General features: G+C 36.1%; 1 protein-coding gene and 1 pseudogene across 1 annotated transcript in view; one reads left to right on the top strand and one right to left on the bottom strand.

Annotated features, from left to right (window-relative positions):
- The window catches only part of ERP44 (endoplasmic reticulum protein 44), a 95606-nt gene that overhangs the window by 12641 nt on the left and 61539 nt on the right, over positions 1-21426 (top strand). Inside the window, exons 2-3 of the mRNA XM_032240198.1 lie at positions 16978-17050; positions 19254-19293. Of these exons, the coding sequence (XP_032096089.1) occupies positions 16978-17050; positions 19254-19293 (113 nt within the window). The remainder of the gene's footprint in view (positions 1-16977; positions 17051-19253; positions 19294-21426) is intronic.
- LOC116524768 lies at positions 8914-9406 on the bottom strand (annotated as a pseudogene).

Here is a 21426-nt window from a genome sequence, read left to right as displayed (position 1 = left end):
ATAGGGATAATATTCCTACTTCAGGTTCAGAGTTGCTGTGATGATTTAAAGAGATAATATGCATGTTTGTGAACTGTAAATAGAAGATACTATTAGGTTAAAATATTTGTGCATACTTCAAACATACGTTTGTTATGTGGATTCTTTCCCCAGAAAGCTAGGTATGCAATATATTTCCCTTTCAGGGAGAGTTGATCAATTATGGAAGTAGTTCTATGGTCTGGATTTCTAGGATAACTGACCATATTAGAAGGTAGAGTGACTTTAAAGCTAGAAGACCTGCTTCATTCCTAGCTCCCTTTCTTTTTAGCTGTTGTGATAGTAGGTAAATTTCTTTATCTTTTTGAGTATCAATTTTTCTAAAAGTGAGAATAGTCATCCTGCAAGGTTGTAAGATTAAGATATATATGAAGGCCGGGCGCGGTGGCTCAAGCCTATAATCCCAGCACTTTGGGAGGCCGAGGCGGGTGGATCACGAGGTCAAGAGATCGAGACTATCCTGGTCAACATGGTGAAACCCCATCTCTACTAAAAATACAAAAAATTAGCTGGGCATGGTGGTGCGTGCCTGTAATCCCAGCTACTCAGGAGGCTGAGGCAGGAGAATTGCCTGAACCCAGGAGGCGGAGGTTGCGGTGAGCCGAGATCGTGCCATTGCACTCCAGCCTGGGTAACATGAGTGAAACTCCGTCTCAAAAAAAAAAAAAAATAAAAATAAATAAATAAATAAATAAATAAATTAAAAAAAAAAAAGATATATATGAAGGACTTTGCATGATGTCTGGCATGTAGAAGATACTTGTTTGTAAGGTAATAGTAGAGAAAGAAAGGTTGTTAAATGAATGGAGTCATTGTGAAATGCAGAAAACACTTTAGAAGAGGGTAGTGCTTGTGCTGACCATCCTTCTCTGATTGTGTTATCTTTTGACCCTCTGAAATGAGTAAATGGGTGAGGCTTTTAATTTTAAAGTCTAAGTCTAAATATTAGTGGTTTCTTAAAGTGTTTATTAACTTGTCTCTTTCCTTTGGTAAGTTATGGCATAGTCTTATGAAAATAGTGACAAATATAATTATTATTGATAGAAATAAAAATCTAACAGGATATGCATTTCAGCTTTTAAATCAAAAGCAAATAAATTCCTGTAAGTGGTATAAATGAAAGTGAGGAAAAATGCTTTATGCCCTGCTGTTTGAAAGGTATCATTTGCTCCACATAGAAAAACATTGTTTCTATTACTTTGAACATTCAAAATCATTCAAAAAATATATCTCTGACTGTTGTAATTGGCTAGGTATTTGGAAAATGATGATGATTCTTTAGAAATATATAATCTTTCTTTAGTGGAATTTAGTAAGGGAAGAGTAGATTATACTGCAGATTTCTCGTTACTAAAAGAAAAAAATTCTGTTTAAGTGTGGAAGGTTTTTTTTTTTTTTTTTTTTGAGAGGGAGTTTTGCTCTTGTTGCCCAGGCTGAAGTGCAGTGGCGTGATCTTGGCTCACTGCCGCCTCCACCTCCCAGGTTCAAGCAGTTCTCCTGTCTCAGCTTCCTAGGTAGCTGAGATTACAGGCATACACCACCACGCCCAGCTAATTTTCTATTCTTAGTAGAGACAAGGTTTCACCATGTTGGCCAGGCTGGTCTCGAACTCCTGATCTCAGGTCATCTACCTACCTTGGCCTCCCAAAGTGCTGGGATTATAGGCGTGAGCCACTACACCTGTCCAGTGTGGAAGTTTTCAAATTGCTAGTTAATGTAGTTTCATTTGCTCCTGTAAGCTTAACTTACATACACCATAGTTACCATAGTTCCATGGCCTGGAATATTGCTTCTATTGGAGTATGAAGTTTTTTACACAGAAGCAAATATAATATTTACTACTTTTAGTAAGTTTTGGCCCCTAAGCTTAATCTGTTTATAGACTTGATGAAAATGGGAGATTTAACAAATTTATTTAAATTTAGATACTATAATGAAGGTATTTGGTGAGAACCTGTTGGCAGATGAGATAGATTATGATGGATATTTTAATTTGGATCAAGAAAAGCTCATTATATGGTCTAGCTTTTCTGATCTCATTAATAGTCACACATATACCTCCCATTGGAAAGATGCAGAGTTGGTTAAAAGAGAAGGGTAAATTGAGTCTTCCAGTCTACAATATAAGTAAAATTATAAAGACTTCCTTGATACACACTAGTTGTTGTCTTGAATAAAAAATGCTTTAAAATATATAATAGCATAAACCCTTAATAAATTTTGGTAGCTTTTAATTATGAGAGGTATCCAATATCCTGTAGCAAAATAATCAGAGGGTTCTGTTTTTCTTCTTCATTTGTACCATGAGGCAAGAGAAACAACCTGGCTAGTATGACTGAAGTAGCTAATTGTGGTAAAGCTATTGTGTTTGTTGCCTTCACTTTTTGTGTTTGATGACTTTCTTAATTTACGTTATTTGGGGACTACCCATTTCTACAGTAGTATTTAGTGTCTCTAGATCATCTTTAGCTCTTCTGGTGCAAAATGGATTGTGGTATTTAAGAAAATAAGCAGAGAGCTTTTCCATAGTTCCATAAGATATGATTTTCTAAGGGCCTGTTGCTTATTTTTGAACATTACTTTGAAGCATTAGTTAATAAATATTCTGGAATATTGTAAAAGTAGGATGTTTTCTTAATGGCTTTAAATGCACTTTGTTCAGCTTGTTTAAATGGTTTTTAGTTTAAAGAAGGAACAGGGGTGTCTTCAGGGCACAATTTCTTTTAAGAGAAATATGGACTCTTGTATTATTATCAGTTTACTAACCCATTGTCAGGTACTGAAGTAATTCATATCAGTCAGATATTTTAGCTAATTAAAACCAATACCATTAAAGCAAAACAAATTTGGTTGGAAATCATTTAAAAGTATACACAGTCATTCTCTTTATGTTTAGGTCCTGAAATGGTGTTTGTTAATGCCCTTATGCATAAATCCAGAGTGGCACATCATACAAGGGATGGTTAATTTTATCTGTTGGTGACAGGCAGAGTCGATGTGGTTTTGCTTGATTTGCATCTGTGAAAACTTTTAAGTGTATAGATAGAAAGACTAAATAGAAGAAGAGCCTGTTGTCTGACATACTGGAAGCTATCATACATGATTTAACTTTTTTTAAGTGACTATGATGTATTCCTTAGGTTGCAGTAGCTTCCTAATCACACATTATAATATCCTTTGGTAAGTCTTCTCCTGTAAAATTCTTAGAGCATTTCATACTGTTTACTACCTCGTTCTTCTCCAATACGCTGTTTTCTCTGGTTCTTTTATGCTCCAGTAGTTCCATCCATCTCTCTCTCTCTCTCTCTCTCTTTGTATATGGCTTTTTCTTTTGCTTTTGCACTGGGTGGAGAAAGGGAAAAATATCTCCATTTAAGGGACAGAAGACGGTAAGGAGATAAATGTGGATATTCTCTAATGTACTATCTTAGAGCTTTTCTCCCTTCCTATTGCATCTTAATATCCAGACTTTTTAATTCATATGTACTATTCAGTTTCACTATTGCATCTCTATAGGTTGGAGTAGCTGGGAATCTGCTACTGCTTTTATTAGTGACTTGGGCAGTGTTACTCTCTTGGTCCATTAGTCCTGGGTTTAAAAAACTAATCAGTTTTATTATGTTACTTGGTTCTCCATGTATGGTCAAAGGTATTATGTATAGAGTCACTAAACTCTTTGCCTTTCATGAGCGGTGAATCAGGAGTGTCAAATGCATTTATTTGCATAACTCTAAATAGTTCACACCAAGGACTATCAGTGTTCTCCACACTATTAGAGGTAGAGTCCTTAGCATTTTTGGGTCTAATCATATTAAGCAGCCAACTCCAGAAACCCCAAAACCAACAAAAGAACTCCATCCTTAATACTGTGTTCCTCTAGAACCACTCCTGGTACCAAATCTGTATTAGTCAGTGCTCTCTAGACAGACTGAACTAATAGGAGATATACATAGATGGAGTTTATTAAGGAGTATTAACTCACATGGTCACAAGGTCCTACAATAGGCTATCTGCAAGCTGAGGAGCAAGGAAGCCAGTCAGTCCCAAAGCTGAAGAACTTGGAGTCTGATGCTTGAGGGCAGGAAGCATCCAGCGCTAGAGAAGGATGTAGGTGGGGAGGCTTAACCAGTCTAGTTTTTTCATGTTTTTCTAAAAGACTGTTTATATCAGGAGCACGTCTGCCAGGAGCTCTCGACCTGCAAGAGGGTTCCAACTTGGATAGCGGGGTGTGCGGAAGACAAAGAATGATAGACAGATGGAGTCTGGAGGGTTGAAAAGCATATGCTTTACCAACAACTTTATTTGTGCTCAGGGTCAGTATATATATCTTTTTTAGGTATGTGTCTACGTGAGGCAAAGGGGTACAGTTGAGGGAGTCTTAAAGTAGAAAAACCAACATCATAGGGTAAAAACAATGGAAAGGTCAGATACACAATTAACCGGAACAGGTAGTCACACTATGTTATCTAGGGGAAAGTCATTTTATCTTCTAGAGAAAATCAGCAAAGTCGTAAAACATGACTTAGTAGAAAACTCAATTATCACATACGTAAAACATGTCTTAGTAGAAAACTCAATTATTGTACACAATGCATCTCATGACTGCAAGGCCATCTGTCGATTGCCCACAAGTTTAACTTTAACCTAAGTCTCTCTCTGTTCCTGCGTTCGGATAGCTCGACTCCCTCAACTGGAGACACTGTGTCTGGGTTCGAGCCCTCTGTATTGTGAGGCCCATTTTCAGGGGGCCTCACACGGGAGCGTTCCCCACATGTTTATATCCTGACCACCCTCGCAGCTGACTAGATGGTGCCCACCCAGATTAAGGGTGAGTGCCTTTCCCAATCCACTGACTCAAATGTTAATCTCCTTTGGCAGTACCCTCACAGACACACCCAGGATCAATATTTTGCATCCTTCAGTCCAATCAAGTTGCCACTCAGTATTAAGCATTACAGTGTTCATTGGAACTGCTGTAGTAATTTCACTTACTGATAAACAGAAAAATTATGCTCATCTCCATAATAGATATGAATCCCAGCTAATTGAGACTTGCCTTTTTCTCCTTATAAAAATAGAATTCATTGGCAGATACTGTATATTTTGTATTCATTCTCTTAATTTAATTGTGAATTCATTTGTCACACTTTCGCTTGCTAGTTGCACTAAGGCTAGCCAAGTATTTTTCTTAAGTCTCTTTGGAGATGAGAGGGCTTTAGAATTCTTGCATGTGGTTCTTTTGTTAAATTTGAGATCTAGTCCCCAAGCAAAGATTCAGAAAGTGCCTTCTATTCTAACTGCAAAGTAAATGTCATTCATGACCTCTACCAACTTTAGATAGACTTTTTTTTGGTGGTCTCGGGAGGCTGAGGTAGGGGAATCACTTGAACCCAGGAGGTAGAGGTTGCAGTGAGCCGAGATTGTGCCACTGCACTCTAGTCTGGAAAGACAGGGCAAGGCTCCATCTCAAAAAAAAAAAAAAAAAGAAAGAAAGGAAGGTGGTCTCAGACTTGTAGAATGTCGAAGAATGTATGAACTTTAACCTTATCTGGTTCAATCTGTTTGTCCTTTTGCAAACATTGTGAAATCTCTACTATATGTCAAGCACCTGATGTAGTCTTAAGGAAACGAATGAAAATGTAAACATACACCTTTTTGGCAATAGGAAAAAAAAAGCAAAAGGAAAGGCATTTCCACAGTGAAATAAACTTTTCTTTCTGACAGCCTTAGGTTTTGAAATGCAGGTTTATTATCATACAGAACATTGGACCAGAACATAGGACCAGAGCATTGTTACTACTTGCCATTGGTATATTTCATTGCCAAACGCATATGTGAATGGTCATGACTTCTCTTATGTATTTATATAGCTCTTTAATGTGAACGAATGTGGTTTTGCCTCTGTATTCATTTCCTAGGGTTACCAAAACAAATTAACACAAACTGGAGAACTTAAATTTATTCTCTCACAGTTCTGGAGACCAAAAGTCTGAAATCAAAGTTCTGAAACTTTGCCTCTTTCAGTTCTGAAACTTTGCCTTCTTTGCCTCTTTCACTTTTAGTGGCACCTGGGATTCTTGGCTTATAGATACATCATTCTAATCTCTACCTCCATCTTTATACCATCTTCTCTGTTTCTGTGACTTCTCTTAAGGACACCAGTGATTGGAGTTAGGACCCACACTGAATCCACGATGATTCAGATCCTTAGCTATAATTATATCTACAAAGACACTATTTGCAAATAAGGTCACATTTGGAAGTTCCAGTGGACATGAATTTGGGGGTCCTTGGTTGACTCGCTAGAGGCTCTATGGCCCTTTTGACCCTAAATCTGTATTTACATAGATTCCTAGGTAGAAAGAAATAAGCTGTGTGTGTGTGTGTGTGTGTGTGTGTGTGTGTGTGTGTGTGCGCGCGCGCGTGCGCGCGCATGCGCGCGCGCGTGCAAGCACACACATCTCAAATGTTATTTAGCTTGTGTAATAAAAATAGTGAATACTTTTGTTGCATTAAAAATATTTAGTAAAGTAACTATTTGCATTGATGGTGAAATAAGGAATAATAACTTTAAAATGATTGCGTCTTTTAAAAAAATTAATTTTAATGATATATTTTAAAAATTAACTTCATTATTTTCTTATATCTGTCTCAAGCTTATATCTTTTTTAGATGGTTTAGAACATTTTCAAATGCTTCTACATGTAGACCTGTAAGCAGGTATAGGATAAGAGTAATATACATGATGTTGTTATGCAGTAGTTTGTATCCAAAAGGAAAATGTTAAGTAAAATAATGTTATTCAGCATGATAACCCAGTGGTCTTGAACGTTTTTGGCACCAGGGACTGGTTATATGGAAGACTGAGGGGGGTGGAGGACATAGTTTTGGGATGAAACTGCGAATTAGTACTGGTATGTAGCCTGGAGGTTGGGTACCCCTGTGATAACCCACTTTGGACATTTGGCTTTAGTGAAATTTATCTTTTCAGAAAGATCGATCCCCAAAAGTCATAGCTTTTTAATGATGGAGTGTGTTGAAAAGCAAGGATCATGGTTTTTTTAAGAGACTTCCAAAGGAGACTTTGTCTCCAAAATATTTTGAGCAGTACTGTTTGAATAAGGTATAATAGTCTTTAGAGCAGTATTTTTGGAAGTGCAGACTGGGATACATTAATGGGTTGTATTGGGGTTACGTTCAACATTAATTAAAAGGATAGGAATAGAAAATATTACTATGGATTGAATGTAGTAAGGATAGGTAGTTTTGAAAAAACTTTTATTTGGGTTTCTGTTTACTGGACTACAGTTTAAAGTGTATTTCTTGCTGTGGATTATGGTCAAAAAAAGTTTGAACAGCCTCTGGTATTAGATGATAACACACATTTGGATATTAACTTCTTAGAGGTTAGTATGTGCAGTCTCACCTATGTAGAATATAATTGTAAATTTCTGTTGCTGTGTATTTGTGAAAAATGTGAGAATGATTTATTGTGAAACAGCTTTTAGTCCAGTAATGATTTTAATGTTTCTCTTCAATGGAATTCAGATTCCACTGAAATCAGGCATCTCAGCATCTCTACTGAATCTTAGAACATCAGAATCAAAAGCAGCCTTAGATTATTAGTTCAGTTTATTTATGGACAAATAGAAATCTGAGGTCAAGAGGTAGAGAGATGCATGCCTAAGGTTATATTGTGAGTGATAGAGCTGGTACCAAAACTTGTATCTCTTGATTCCCAACTCATAGACTGCAGAAGTTCAATTATAGTTTAATCATAATCTCAACTAATTGTATGTAACAATAATAAAAACAAGTTTTTACAAGAGTTCATGTTCAGAAATAAACAATGACTAATTGTTTAGTTTTTTTAAAAAAGCTTGATCATGCATTACTTTTAAAATTCTCTTTGGGTATAGGATGTGAAATTTTTAATTTGAATCATGTAAGCATATACTCCCTTTGAAACTACTTGGGAAATTTTGAGTTTGTTACAGGGGACTTATTTTTAAATCATGTGCCTCTTGGCTGAAATGCACTGTTACCAGATCCAAATCACCACTTAAAATTGCTTGCAATGTTTGTCAACTGCTTCATTAAAGCCCAAACGGGGTATATATTCAGTGGGCAATTTCAAAGAATCAGAATGAAGTTCAAACATTAGGAAATTAAGGACATCCTATACTCCATTATTTTAATTAATACATGTTATAAAAATCTAAAAATCAGAAGGAATCAAAGTTTTAAGGCTGTGGATAACTCAGGGACTTGGAAAATTGCCCTTCTTACCTCTAAGGTTGATTGATTGCCTCAAAACTGCAGAAGACAGAGATTTTTTTCTTTTTTTGAGTTATCTTCTTTTGTCTCTGCTTGTTGGTCTTATCTCTCTACCTCCCAAATTGTCTTGAGGATTAAAGTAAACAGTATATTCCTAATTGTGCCAAATGCTTATTTCTTCTTTCTGTATCTCCATCTCATAGCAAGTATAAAAGTGAAGACAGATGTGAGCAAAGGAGATAGATTCCTAAATTCAGATTTCCTTTTAGCACACCAAGGTCATTCTCTGATTAGCTTTTTGGTAAAAGTGCTTAGAAGGCTGAACTACTACATGGTAGTGATGAAGATCGACCTTAGTGACTCTTAATACATAAGAAAGCTTTGAGAGTGTCACTGGAGGTATTTTAGACCAAATGAGAGGCAAATCTGTTTGCTTTACAAAGCTAATTAAAACAGTATGTGACAGATGGGGCAGCATTAAAGATTCTTTTAATCATTAATTAGTATAGGCATCTCAACAAGTATATGGCCTCTCAAGGACTAGTTCTGATTGATATTTAGAATTGGTTTGGTTAGAACAATATAATTTTTTTGAAGGCAGTTTTATAACTTTATTTGAGGTATTTGATGATCAGTAATTAGTTCTCATCCACATTGTCTGTGGATTTTTGAAAGTGGTAACAGGTACATAGGTAACCAAAGTATAAAGCTTATTTGTTGAATCTTCATCCTCATTAGGTTTTCTGGACAACCACACACAGATTCGGTATGGGACGTTCCTTATTCCTTTGGCCCAGACAGCGTTGTTGAGCCTGGTATCAGTGCACACATCTGGAGTTCTCATTTCCTTCATGGCAGATTTCCAAATCTCTTTGAATGTCTGAGGGGTATGCTTCTTGAAGCCCACTCCATGGATGCGCTTGTGAATGTTGATGGTGTATTCTTGGGTCACCACCTCATTGATGGCAGAATGGCCCGTTTTCTTCTCACCACTCTTCTTTGTGGGAGCCATTCTGCCGGGTCCAAGTTGGAAAAGAACAATATAATTTTTAAAATACAGATTTTTTTTTTTTGAGACAGAGCTTTTCTCTTGTTGCCCAGGCTGGAGTGCAATGGCACGATCTCAGCTCACCGCAACCTTCGCCTCCCGGGTTCAATTGATTCTCCTGCCTCAGCATCCTGAGTAGCTAGGATTACAGGTGTCTGCAACCATGCCCAGACAATTTTTTGTATTTTTGGTAGAGACAGGGTTTCACCATGTTGGCCAGGCTTCTCTTAAACTCCTGATCTCAGGTAATCCGCCCCACCTCGGCCTTGCAAAGTGCTGGGATTACAGGTGTGAGCTACTGCACCTGGCTTAAAAATACAGATCTTTAAAGTAAGTAGTGGATTAATACTTTGCATGTATATAGTAATAGATTCATTAGGGGATTTGGTAATAAAAACATTTTTACCCAAGAATACACACAGTACTCTACTTAAGAATAAGAAACTAGGAAGTCTGAGAGTGATTCTGGAACTAAGTGAATGTGGAAAATAAGTAACCAAAGGTATGAACTAAGTGAATGTGGAGAATAAGTAACCCAAGATTTCACTGAAGACAGTTTTTCCTTGAAGCCTGTTTACTCACCCAAAAACAGTCAGGGCCGCGTGTTTAGTAATGAAATAAAGGCATTCTTTGACTTGTAGAAGATTATTTTCCTCATACTTTGCAGTGTAAAAATGTGTGTACCAACAGCAACAGCTAGTGAAAGGGCTAAAGAATGTTATATGTTAGCTGGATGTGGTGGCATATGCCTGTAGTCTCAGCTACTTGGGAGGCTGAGGTGGGAGGATCACTAGAGCCCAGGAGGTAGAGGTTGCAGTGAGCAGAAATAATGCCACTGCCCTTCAGCCTCGGTGACAGAGCAAGACCTTGTCTCCAGAAAAAAAATTATATAATTTAGAGGTACCACAATCTGTTGAGTATAAACTTTGAAAAATTGTTTAACAGTTAAGTGAACACGTTGGTTTTTCCAATTTAGTATACCAGTACTATAGCTCACCAGCTATAGTATATTGCCTGTGTTCTTGTCCCTGCCTCACTTCTCTCTTCCTCCTTTATCTCCCAAATACCGACTACTTGTACTTAACTTCTTGTCTTGGAGTCTACTTCTGGTTGGAGGCCAAATGAAGACAGGCTATCATTGTTTTCTGTAAAATTTCCTGTATTCTGATATGGCAGCTTGCATCTTCATTGTGTCATTTTATATGTTCCCCTGTAGCCAGTGTTTCTTATACACTAGTTTCTTGGGCTTGATTAGATTGAGATAACGTTCTAATTGTTTTTTAAGAATATTTACAAGTGGTGCTTTCTGTCTTATATTGCATCCCATCAAGAAGCAGAATACTTGGTTGTCCCACTTTTAGTGATGTTAAAAGATTGCTCAGTAACAGTGTTGATATATTCATTCTGCACTAAAATTAATTTAAAGCTTCATGAAAGCCTGGGCAAAAAGAGAGTACTGACATACAAGTAATCTCATTGTTTAATGCCCAGCAGTTACCTTCTTTAGAGAATACATAATGACTTTGCAGGAATGATGGATGACGCTTAAATTAAAATATTTGAATGAGATAACCTTCTTTCTCTCTTTTATCTTTAATGTGAAAATGAAGTTTGTAAGATTAATTTAACCATGTACAACATTATGTTTTTCAGTGTCTAGCATGTAGACACTGCGATGACTCAGTGAAATATTTGTGGAGTGAGTAAGTGAACAAAAGATACCAACATGTATGTAGACTCTCTTAAGGTAACTTTCTCTCATAAAGTATCCTGGGTAAGAATACAGTGCAGCATAAAGTAGAATGGTCACAATTCTTATCTTAACTTTTCTTCTAGCTCCCATGCTTTGTTAGTGCTGCCATTGCTAGAAGTTTGAGTTTTAGAAGAGCAAAATGTGGTGATTTTAAGAGAATAATTTTTTCCACACAGAAGTTGAGAAGTTCACCCCCAGCTCTGAAAAGCTTTTTATAACAAAAATATCCTCTTCAAAGGTCAGAGAAAAATATATTGTCTATTCCAGGTAAATTTGTTAATCCCATTTTTAAATACACTGAACGAAACACAGACAGTTGTTAATGGAAATTCATGTGTGATCGAATAACTAAAATTCAAGAAAAAGTATGAATTGCAACACATTTTGTTTCTTTTTATTTGTCCATGATTGTTTTTACTGGCCTTAATTTGAGATTAAGAATTTGTATTATCTATATCTGAACTTTTTGGGGGCAGGGAATTTGTTTTTCAAACATTTCTGCACCATATTTTGACTGACTTAATGAAGAAATCTTATAATTCTTCTAGTGTTTCTTTATAAATGCAGATTGGTTCTTACATAACCAAGATGGGTTGCACAGATGCTATAGGAAGGTTGTGCTACTGAACAGTTTAAGGGTTAAAGTAGCTTCTCAGTGTTATTCTATACTTAGTCCTGTTTTTCCCCTCTCTTTGAACTTCTAGTTCATTATAATGCTTCTGGGAATGTGAATAGTGTGAGATGTGCCTTGATTGATACCCAACTTCAAGGCCCTTTTAGTTCCTGTCAGCCTCAGCTTCTTTTCTCCAGGGACATTTCAACATCTCCCAGCTCCTTGAAGCCAACTGCAAACCTTTATACTTTTGTTGCCTGCCAGCTTAATGCAAAACTGAAAGTAAGAGTGGACTGATTGGAGTCAGAGAAGTGGCCCCCAGGGAAGAGAAGCAGCCTGGGCCCCAGGGCACTGACACTACAGATGGTAGGCTGATTTGTCAATCTAGATTAGAAATGGAAGAGAGCTGTTGCCTGGTACATTGCTTATTTTTTGCTATAGGAGAGACATAGTTTGTAAATAAGGGGCTCTCAGAATCTCCCAACAGAAAGGCAAGTAAATGAAAGATTTAGCAAAAATACACTAAGCTTTTACAGCAGAATACCTAGCAGATGTACCACCAACTGAGAACACTAATGCCACAGGAAAATAAACATCCCTTATTGAAGCTTCTATTTTATGACAGTGATTTCGTGCTGAAATATCTGTTAAAGCTATTTTTTGAACAGAAGACAGTATACTTTAAAAAAAATTAGCATCTATGTACCTCTCTAATAGGTTACAGATTCATTCTACATTTTTCTAAAAGCACAGCAATTTGCATGTCAATTCATTGTCACAAATGGGTCTTACTTGTACTTGTGTTCGTATTTGAGGACCAAAAACATTGTACAGTGTTTAAATTGAATTTACACACTTGCTCCTAGAGTAAAAAAATTGCTTTCCAAAACAGTGTTCCTGAACTTTAATGTGCATAGGAATCAACTGAGGATCTTATTAAAATGGAGCTTCTCATTCAGTAGGTCTGAGGTGGGAACTAGTATTCTCTATTGTTCACAAGCTTCTAGGTGATACCAGTGCAGCAGTTTCAGAGGTCACACTTTAAATATCAAGGTTTTAAGATATCGAGCTTTAAATAAACAAACTCACTAGAAATGCTTCTTGTTTTCTAAACTCATTAACTAAGATATTTTAAGACAAAACTTGACACCTAGCTAATGCCTCTATGGATTAGGAATCTTATTAACAGAAGTAATATTTGATAACCTCTTTACCTGATGTTTTATTGGCCTCTAGTCCTGAAAGTCTCAAATTATTCATTTTCATGACTGAATTAACAACCTTAAATTATAGCACCATACAAAAAATGTTGAATTTTTATTCACTAATGTAATATAATTCTTACTCTGTTTTGTGGTAATTTATGGATGATTCTCTTCATTCTACTCCCCAGCTTTATTAGGGTATAATTTACAAAAATTGTATATATTTATGATGTACAGTGAGATATTTTGATATATGTATATATATTGTTAAATGATTCTGTCAAGCTAATTACCATATCTTTCACCCCATATACTTTTTTGTTGTTGTTGTGAGAATATTATCTAATCTCTTAGCTATTTTCAAGGATACAGTACAGTTATACATGGCTTGATGATGGGGATATGTTCTGAGAAATGTACCATTAGGCAATTTTGTCATTGTGCAAACATCATAGAATATAATTACAGAAACCTAGATGGTATAGCCTACTACACACCTACTATCACCAAAAAATAATAGCCTATTACTTTTAGGTTACCTGTATAGTATGTTAATATAGTGTATATTGTAGGCAATTGAAATACAGTCTTAAAGATGCCACTTTGCTCTGCTTTCTTGGCAAGTAAATGAGCTAATAAACTGAAGAGAATGACAAAGTTGTAAAATACTTCCTAAGTTCATATCTATATATTTGTATATGTTGTCTAATAGTTCATCATTAGAGACTATATTCTTCATGACTATTAAGATCTATGAAAATTTCCGTATGTCTTTGTTTTGTTTTTAACATAAATTTAAAAGTTTTATTCAAGTCTAAATTGAAAAAAATTAATGATCCTTATCAAAAGCTTTATGGTCTGGAGTCATACTTCATTTTACTTAAGCGCTATAGTATTTGACACATGAAGTTGTTTCCCCGGGAGAATCTTGTTGCTGCCCAGGGCTGACATGAAAAGAAACAATTTGTCAGACTAGTGGAGCTTACTAACAGTTCAAATAAACAACCGTCTTTCTCTTCATACTGCATATTAATAGAAATGTTAATGATAAGCTAACAGGAAACTGCCTTCATTACACCCTACAGGGAGCAGAGATTACTGGGTCAGAGACAGTTTTCTTGCTTTGGGCCCTCTTAACAAACACAACTGTTAGCAAAATACCGGTCTTACCATTTTCATATTTATTAGTACAGTGTTTTTAAATAGTTACCCATTTAATACAACCAAATTGATCATTGCCTCATTTTTGCCATTTCTTAGCATGTAAATGTTTTTGCTATGTAAGTATTTCAAGGTAAAATGCAATTTCCGCCCCACCCCCGCCTTTTAAAAAATTTTTTTTTTGGTGAGACAGGGTCCTGTTCTGTCATCCGTGCTGGAGTGTCGGTGGCACAATGATAGCCCACTGCAAACTCGAACTTTTGGGTTCAAGTAATCCAAGTGGCCTCAGCCTCCCCAGTAGCTAGGACTACAGGCATCTGCCACTATGCCTGGCTAATTTTTAAGTTTTTTGTGGAGACAGGGTCTTGCTATGTTGCCTACGCTAGTCTTGAACTTCTGGCCTCAAGGGGTCCTCCTGCCTTGGCCTCCCAAAGTGCTGGAATTATAGGCGTAAGCCACTGTGCCCAGCTAGTAAAAAGCTATTAACTTTAGACTTTAAATATATATTCTCTTTACATATTTTGATAGATGGTAACTAACTCTTCAAAAATACTTCAGAATAACCAGAAGAGTAGATTTGGAGTGTTCCCAACACAGAGAAATGATAGATGTTTCAGGAATGGGTATCCCACTTACCCTTATTGAGTTCTTTAATGACTGACTTTGATAATGCCAACTTCATTGTTCTATGATAATATTTTTCTGCCTTCTTGAGTTTTTCTTTAGCACACAAGTGTAAAATCTTGCTATTTCCAATATTATTGAGTTCCATTGTTATCTAGAACTGGTCAGATGCTTATGAAGACAGGCTCTGTTATTAAGACATTGATAATACAGAGTAGAAAAGATTTCTTTTCTTACCCATCTCTAGGTTCCTATCTGAGACCCCTATAATAAAAGATAGATTAATAAGAGAAAAGCATCCATATTTATTTAATAGAAGTTTTACATGATATGGGAGCCTTCAGAAATTACAACCCAAAGAAGTGGGAAAAACTTTATTTTTATGCATAGGTTGATGAAGAGTGGAAAGTTGTACCCATGTACAACTGGACAAAGGGGGTATGATCTAACAGTAATAAACTGGGAGAACTGTTAGTTCAGATTCTTCTTGGTGTCTCTGTGTCCTCAGAGATTGGGATGTTCCTTTTCTCAGGGTCTAGAGGATACATCTCTTAGAGGGGTCTTATGACCTACTTTAGAAGACTGTCAGAATTATTTTATGACCTGTTTTAGGGGAGAAGGGCAGAAGAAGGTCAAAGAGACCTTTTTGCTCCTGCCATTTTCTCAAATGCCAGTGTGCCATATTTTGGGGTAATGTGTCCTAAACCCCATCAATAGTAAGTAATGACTAGTGAGGGAAGTCTGGTCTTTCCAGTTAATGTTTGAGGCACTGAAATAATGAAATTGGTTATATAAGTCAGATATTGGGAGATTTGCAATTATTTAGCCTACTTTTAGGAGAGTGTAATTTATTGGTTGCTGACAGACATGATAGTTATTGGCTACACCATTATGGTAATTAAAAAAAAAATAAGACTCGGCCGGGCGCGGTGGCTCAAGCCTGTAATCCCAGCACTTTGGGAGGCCGAGGCGGGTGGATCACGAGGTCAAGAGATCGAGACCATCCTGGTCAACATGGTGAAACCCCGTCTCTATTAAAAATACAAAAAATTAGCTGGGCATGGTGGTGCGTGCCTGTAATCCCAGCTACTCAGGAAGCTGAGGCAGGAGAATTGCCTGAACCCAGGAGGCGGAGGTTGCGGTGAGCCGAGATCGCGCCATTGCACTCCAGCCTGGGTAACATGCGTGAAACTCCGTCTCAAAAAAAAAAAAAAAAAAAAAAAAAAAAGACTCAGTGTTATCTTTAGGCCTTTCCTAAGAAAATAATAAATCTATAGAAATATTTTTAAAAATTAGCTGGGTTTATTAATATACTAACATCAGTGTCTCTCTTTATAGCATTTAGATTTAATTGTTGGTGAATTATAAAAGTTTTGAGTCTGTTACAAGTTCTGAAGTATTCAGGAAATGGGTGAGCAAAAGAGTAGTCTTCAGGACTTTGATCAGAGCCTGATGTTAGTTGTCATTCAGTAAAAAGCAGTGATTTAGTAAATGAATTTCTATACACAAACTCTATTTCAAACAAAAAACTCTCTAGTGAGCAAACACCAAGTGATTAAAGTTGGAAACTAAAAATACACTAAATTTTACTTTTTAAAATGAGGAAACATTTACTAGTTTAGTTTAAAATTTTATATTTTCTTTGTTTTGCAGATGAGAGGCTAAGATTTTCTTTGATAAACTTGAGCTTTGGATTTCAGGTTTATTAAAGGGGAAGCAAAACCATTCTTATTTTAGTAGCCTCTCATGTAACACATTGTTGTCACCAGTAAGTGAAAATGATACTGGAAGGGCTTTTGGTTTATAACTTGCAAACATCTTTCTTGCATTCTTCATTATTTTCTTCTTAGAACCATGGCAGGATAGAATCAGCAAAGTTAGCTTTGGTTTTTATATTTATACCTTAAAAGCTGATAATCGTCTCACAAATTATTTCTTGTGATGCTATAAAGTTCTTGAAAATATTAATTTGAAAAGATATGTACATTATCAGGTTTCCTAATTGTTTAGAAGCAATTTATTTTGTGTATTTGAAAGTATATAAAGTTTTATTTGACCAATTTCTGGGCTTGAGAAGCTGATATTTCTTCTATTTCATTTATCTAGTAAAAGGTTAGACTAGGCAATAAAGATTAATTCAATTGATGGATAGTTTTTTAAAGAACAAGTGGAATCAACTTTATTTTTGGATTTTCTGCTTTTACATATTTGCCTTTTGTGGACACATTTATTAATTTCTCATTTTTTAAATTTTCAGGTAACTTGGGTTTTTACTCCTGTAACAACTGAAATAACAAGTCTTGATACAGAGAATATAGATGAAATTTTAAGTAAGTACCTCAATACTTTTAAAGTGTACTCTTTCTTCTCTATGTAGAGTTAGTTTACATATACAAAAAGTAAAATCTCAGTTACCTAGCCCAGATGAAGAGCTTGCATTCTGATGAATTCCATGGCTTTCTGAATTATCAAACCATTTTTTGTTACTTTTAGTCTATTTTATTTGACTTGATATAGATATCATTCTTAACAATTCATGAAATGTTTTGATAAACCTGCTTAGAGGCCAATAGTTCTTACTGTGTTGTACTAAATGTAAATGACCTTAGGACACAGCCGAGACATTTTTTTTTTCTTTTTTCCCTTTAATTAGATCGCCTGCTCTGATCTCTTTCATTGTCATTGGTCCAGTTAAGTTCAGTAAGTTTTTTTTATTTTTTATTTTAGAAAAAGCGTCTTGCTTTGTCACCCAGACTGGAGTGCAGTGGCATGACAATATTATTGATCACTCCATTCTTGACCCCCTGGGCTCAAGCAATCCTCTTTCCTCAGCCTTCCAAGTTAGCTAGGACTACAGGTGTGCTCCACTGCACCTTGCTAATTTTAAATGTTTCTTGTAGTGCCATAGTCTTGCTATGTTGCCCAGGCTGGTCTTGAACTCCTGGCCTCAAGCAGTCCTCTTGTCTTTGCCTCCCAAAGTGATGGGATTACAGGCATGAGCAACCACACTTGGCCTAATAAGTTTTTTACTGAATGCTTTGTTTGCTGACAATGTGATTATAGATATAATTAAGGGAAACCATTTCTTGTTTTTTGAAAATAATAAAGGAAAGGTGAAGATGTGGTTGATAGAAAATCACAACTGAGGAGCTTTAAGAAAATATACAGTTTGCATAAATGATTTTTTAACCCCCAGTTTTATGCACTGGTTTGCACATAACAAAATCAAAAGTAATAGAGGCAAAAGGAGTTACAACATTCATTGAGTGTAATATATTATGTTTCTGGACTTTTAAATGCTAAAAGTCTATTCCTGTCTTATGGAGTCTCTTTAGAGAAGTGGTTTCCTAAACTTTAGCATGTATCAAAATCACCTGGAACACTTATGAATATCCATACTGCTAGGAAATTGCTAGGCCCCTACCTAAGAATTTGCATTTCTGTGAGTTCCCAGGTGATGTTTGTGTTTCTGGTCCACGAACCACAGTTTGTGAACCACTGCTTTACAGCAAATAAGCAAGCGGATAAAAAGTAACTTGAAGGTAAAAAGGGAAGAAAGGAATTGAAACTCACATGTGATTCTCATTTCTGTCATCTTTCAAATTCTAGAATATCTTTGTGTTTTATTTTCATGAGTTTAAGTTTCTCTGGTAAGGTTAGGCAAAAAGCACTACATCTTTCTCATGTCTTTACATCCTGATATGCAAATAATGCTGTTATTTTTGCAGCAGGGAATAACTGTTGAATGGATAGGAACCAAAAAATCGATGTCTTGTGCAACACTATTGTAGATTACTTGTAACTAGGTGGGATATGTGAGGTTTAGAAATAACTTAGCTATACAGATCTTTTCTATTATATGGGATTTTATTTGCAGAATTAGTTTTCAGTTATTTATGGATATGGAAGATCAAAAAATAAAAATGCAGATCATTCTACTTTACTTTTTATGATAGTAGCTTACTTGCCTTATCTGGACTTCATTTCCCATTTGCTTTAAATTCATTTAAGATGCAATGAAGGAAGTCTGGTGTGATGGCTCATGCCTGTAATCCCAGCACTTTGGAAGGTTAAGGTGGAAGGTTGCTTGAGGCCAAGAGTTCGAGACCAGCCTGGGTAATATAACCAGATCCTGTCTCTACAAAAAATACAAAAATTAGCCTTGTGTGGTGGTGTGTGCCTGTAGTCCTAGCTACTTGGGAGGCTGAGGCAGGAGGATCACTTCAACCCAGGAGTTTGAGACTGCAGTGAGTTTTCATGCCACTGCACTCCAGCCTGGGCAACAGTGAGACCCAGTCTCAAAAAAATAAAAGATGCAGTGAACTTTTAAAGATGAAGCATACAGGCAGAAGAGAAAAAGTCTCCCATAAATTATATAAGCTGTCCATGACTCTAGGTTTCCAAGTGAGAGATAATTATTACTGTGTTTTTTTAAGTGGACCCTTATAATGGACAAGATCGTAATGAAACTGTATCTTTAATTGTGTCAAAATTATTACAAATAACTTATTTGGTTTTGTCTTTCAATTTCAGACAATGCTGATGTTGCTTTAGTAAATTTTTATGCTGACTGGTAAGTAATCTTATTATTTGGGTTTGTGTGTATTTGTTTTTACTTGCTAAAGGTTATTTTTTCTTTGCTAGACAGGGGAAGGGAAGGCTTTTTCTATTTCAAGACAGTATTCCATACATAAAGTCCTTTAAGGTTCATCCACAAAGAAAGCAGTTTAATTTTGTAAGGATTTCTGTTTTAAGAAAGAAATAGTGCTGATTCTGTTATCTCGTATCTTAAGAACAAGTAACATAAAACTCAAATATGACTCCTTCCACCCCTCCCCACGCAAAGGGAACACATACGGCAATTCTGTATTTGTCCTGACTGGAAGGAGGGTAGTGTTTGTAGGTCATTATTTGGGTAGGGCAAGTTTAGAAGGAAAAATAATGTTGACATTTAAAAATTTATACAATCTGCTGCCTCTTCTAGGATACCTTTACTCCTTCCCCTGGCTGAATCAGAGTCTGTCTTTTGTGTTTATATAGTACTCTATGTACTATTTTTTTTTCTTACTAAATGTTTTGTTTTTTCTTATTTGTTTGTGCCCTAGCAAACAAACTTTGAGGGCAGAGATAATGGCTTTTCAGTATTCCCAGCATCTAGAACAATTTGGTGTATAGTTGATGTTACAGAATACGGCATGGAGACAGGAATAAGGGAGATTTAGCTAGAAAGATTCTGAAACACTGGCATAATCTTTATTTCTAGACACTCTGTATCTTATCTGACCCATTAAGGCTTACTACCTACCATACTCCAGGCCACAGTCCTGTCATTTACTTAGAATTCATTACTCAGTCTCCTCATTTCTTTTCTGTGCCTCTAGTCTTACGTATCTCCATTCTGTTCTCTACGATGAAAGCCAGAGTTCTTTTTCTTACAGTGTAAATAAGATTGGTTAACACCCCTTCTTAAAACCCTCAAAGGGTTTCCATTACCTTTGGGTTAAAGTTTAAATCCTTTACTTTGACCCAGAAGGCCCCTTACGAACTGGTCTCTTATTCCCTCTGCAGCTCTTATGTCTTACCTCTCCCCACTTCCACAATCTGTTCCAGTTATACTAAGCTTCTTCAATTCCTGTGAAATTCTGTGTTTTATCTCTGGACTGCTAGGCATGATATTTCCCCTGCCCAGATGGATCATTCTTCTGTCGCCCACTTCTCTACTTAGTTAAGTCCTAATATTTCAAGTCTTAGATTAGATGCCATTTTCTCCGGGTCGTCTTCCTAGATCAATACATTTACTCCTACTCTTGACTCTGTTGTTTCCCATAACACCCCATACTTACCCAATCATAATACTTGTAGGCTATAATCCAGTTGGTAACTCCCTACTATACTACATTGTTTGCTTTGTGAAAATGGTTATCATAGTTTTACTTTTAACATTAATCCCCAAGCACTTTGCTTAATATGTGGCTAAGTACGTAATATCTACAGAATGAATATATATGTGGTATGATTACTTAAAAGAACTTTAGTAAAAAGTTGAAGATACACAGAGAAAATGCTATTTATAAAATATGTGACAAAGGTAGCATTTTTCAAGGTAAATTAGGATTGCCAAGATGTATTAATAGCCACAAAATTATTGGTAGAAGATTATGTAATCCAATCCATTTTAAAATAAGAAAACTGAGACCCAGGGGAGTGAAGTACTTTCCCAAGGTTACCTGACTAGGTAATGTCTGAAGAAAAACTAGAATGACATTCTCCTGAGAGATTCTGTATGTTGCAAGAAATTCTATATGTTGAAAAAGCTGAATTGGAAACATGGACTAGGTTATTTGGGAAAACATTACCTAAAGAATATCTTCTTAATGAGTTAATACTCTTTTATACAACTGAAAGACCTGGGTAATTGGCTGTAGGACATAGACTTATACTGTGCAGTTTCATAGTCTAGACTCTATGAGTTCCCCCTGGAAGTTAGGGATTTGACACCGTTTAATAATTCTCTAATAGAGGTGCTTAAAAATACTGCTAGTCCTCGAGTAATACCATAGTAGGTGGTTAATAATGCTGTTTTGTGCCAGACTATTTTTTAAAAGTTATTTATGGGTACATAGTAGGTATATATATTTATGGAGTACATGAGATATTTTGATAGAGGTGTACAGTGTATAAAATCACATGGTTGGACATGGTGGCT

This window comes from Sapajus apella, unplaced genomic scaffold (genome assembly GCF_009761245.1).
Source record: "Sapajus apella isolate SASKATOON/1434 unplaced genomic scaffold, GSC_monkey_1.0 scaffold46, whole genome shotgun sequence".
NCBI classification, from domain to species: Eukaryota; Metazoa; Chordata; class Mammalia; order Primates; family Cebidae; genus Sapajus; species Sapajus apella.
Note: the sequence above shows the minus strand (reverse complement) of the source record. Positions and strands in the feature narration are given on the sequence as shown.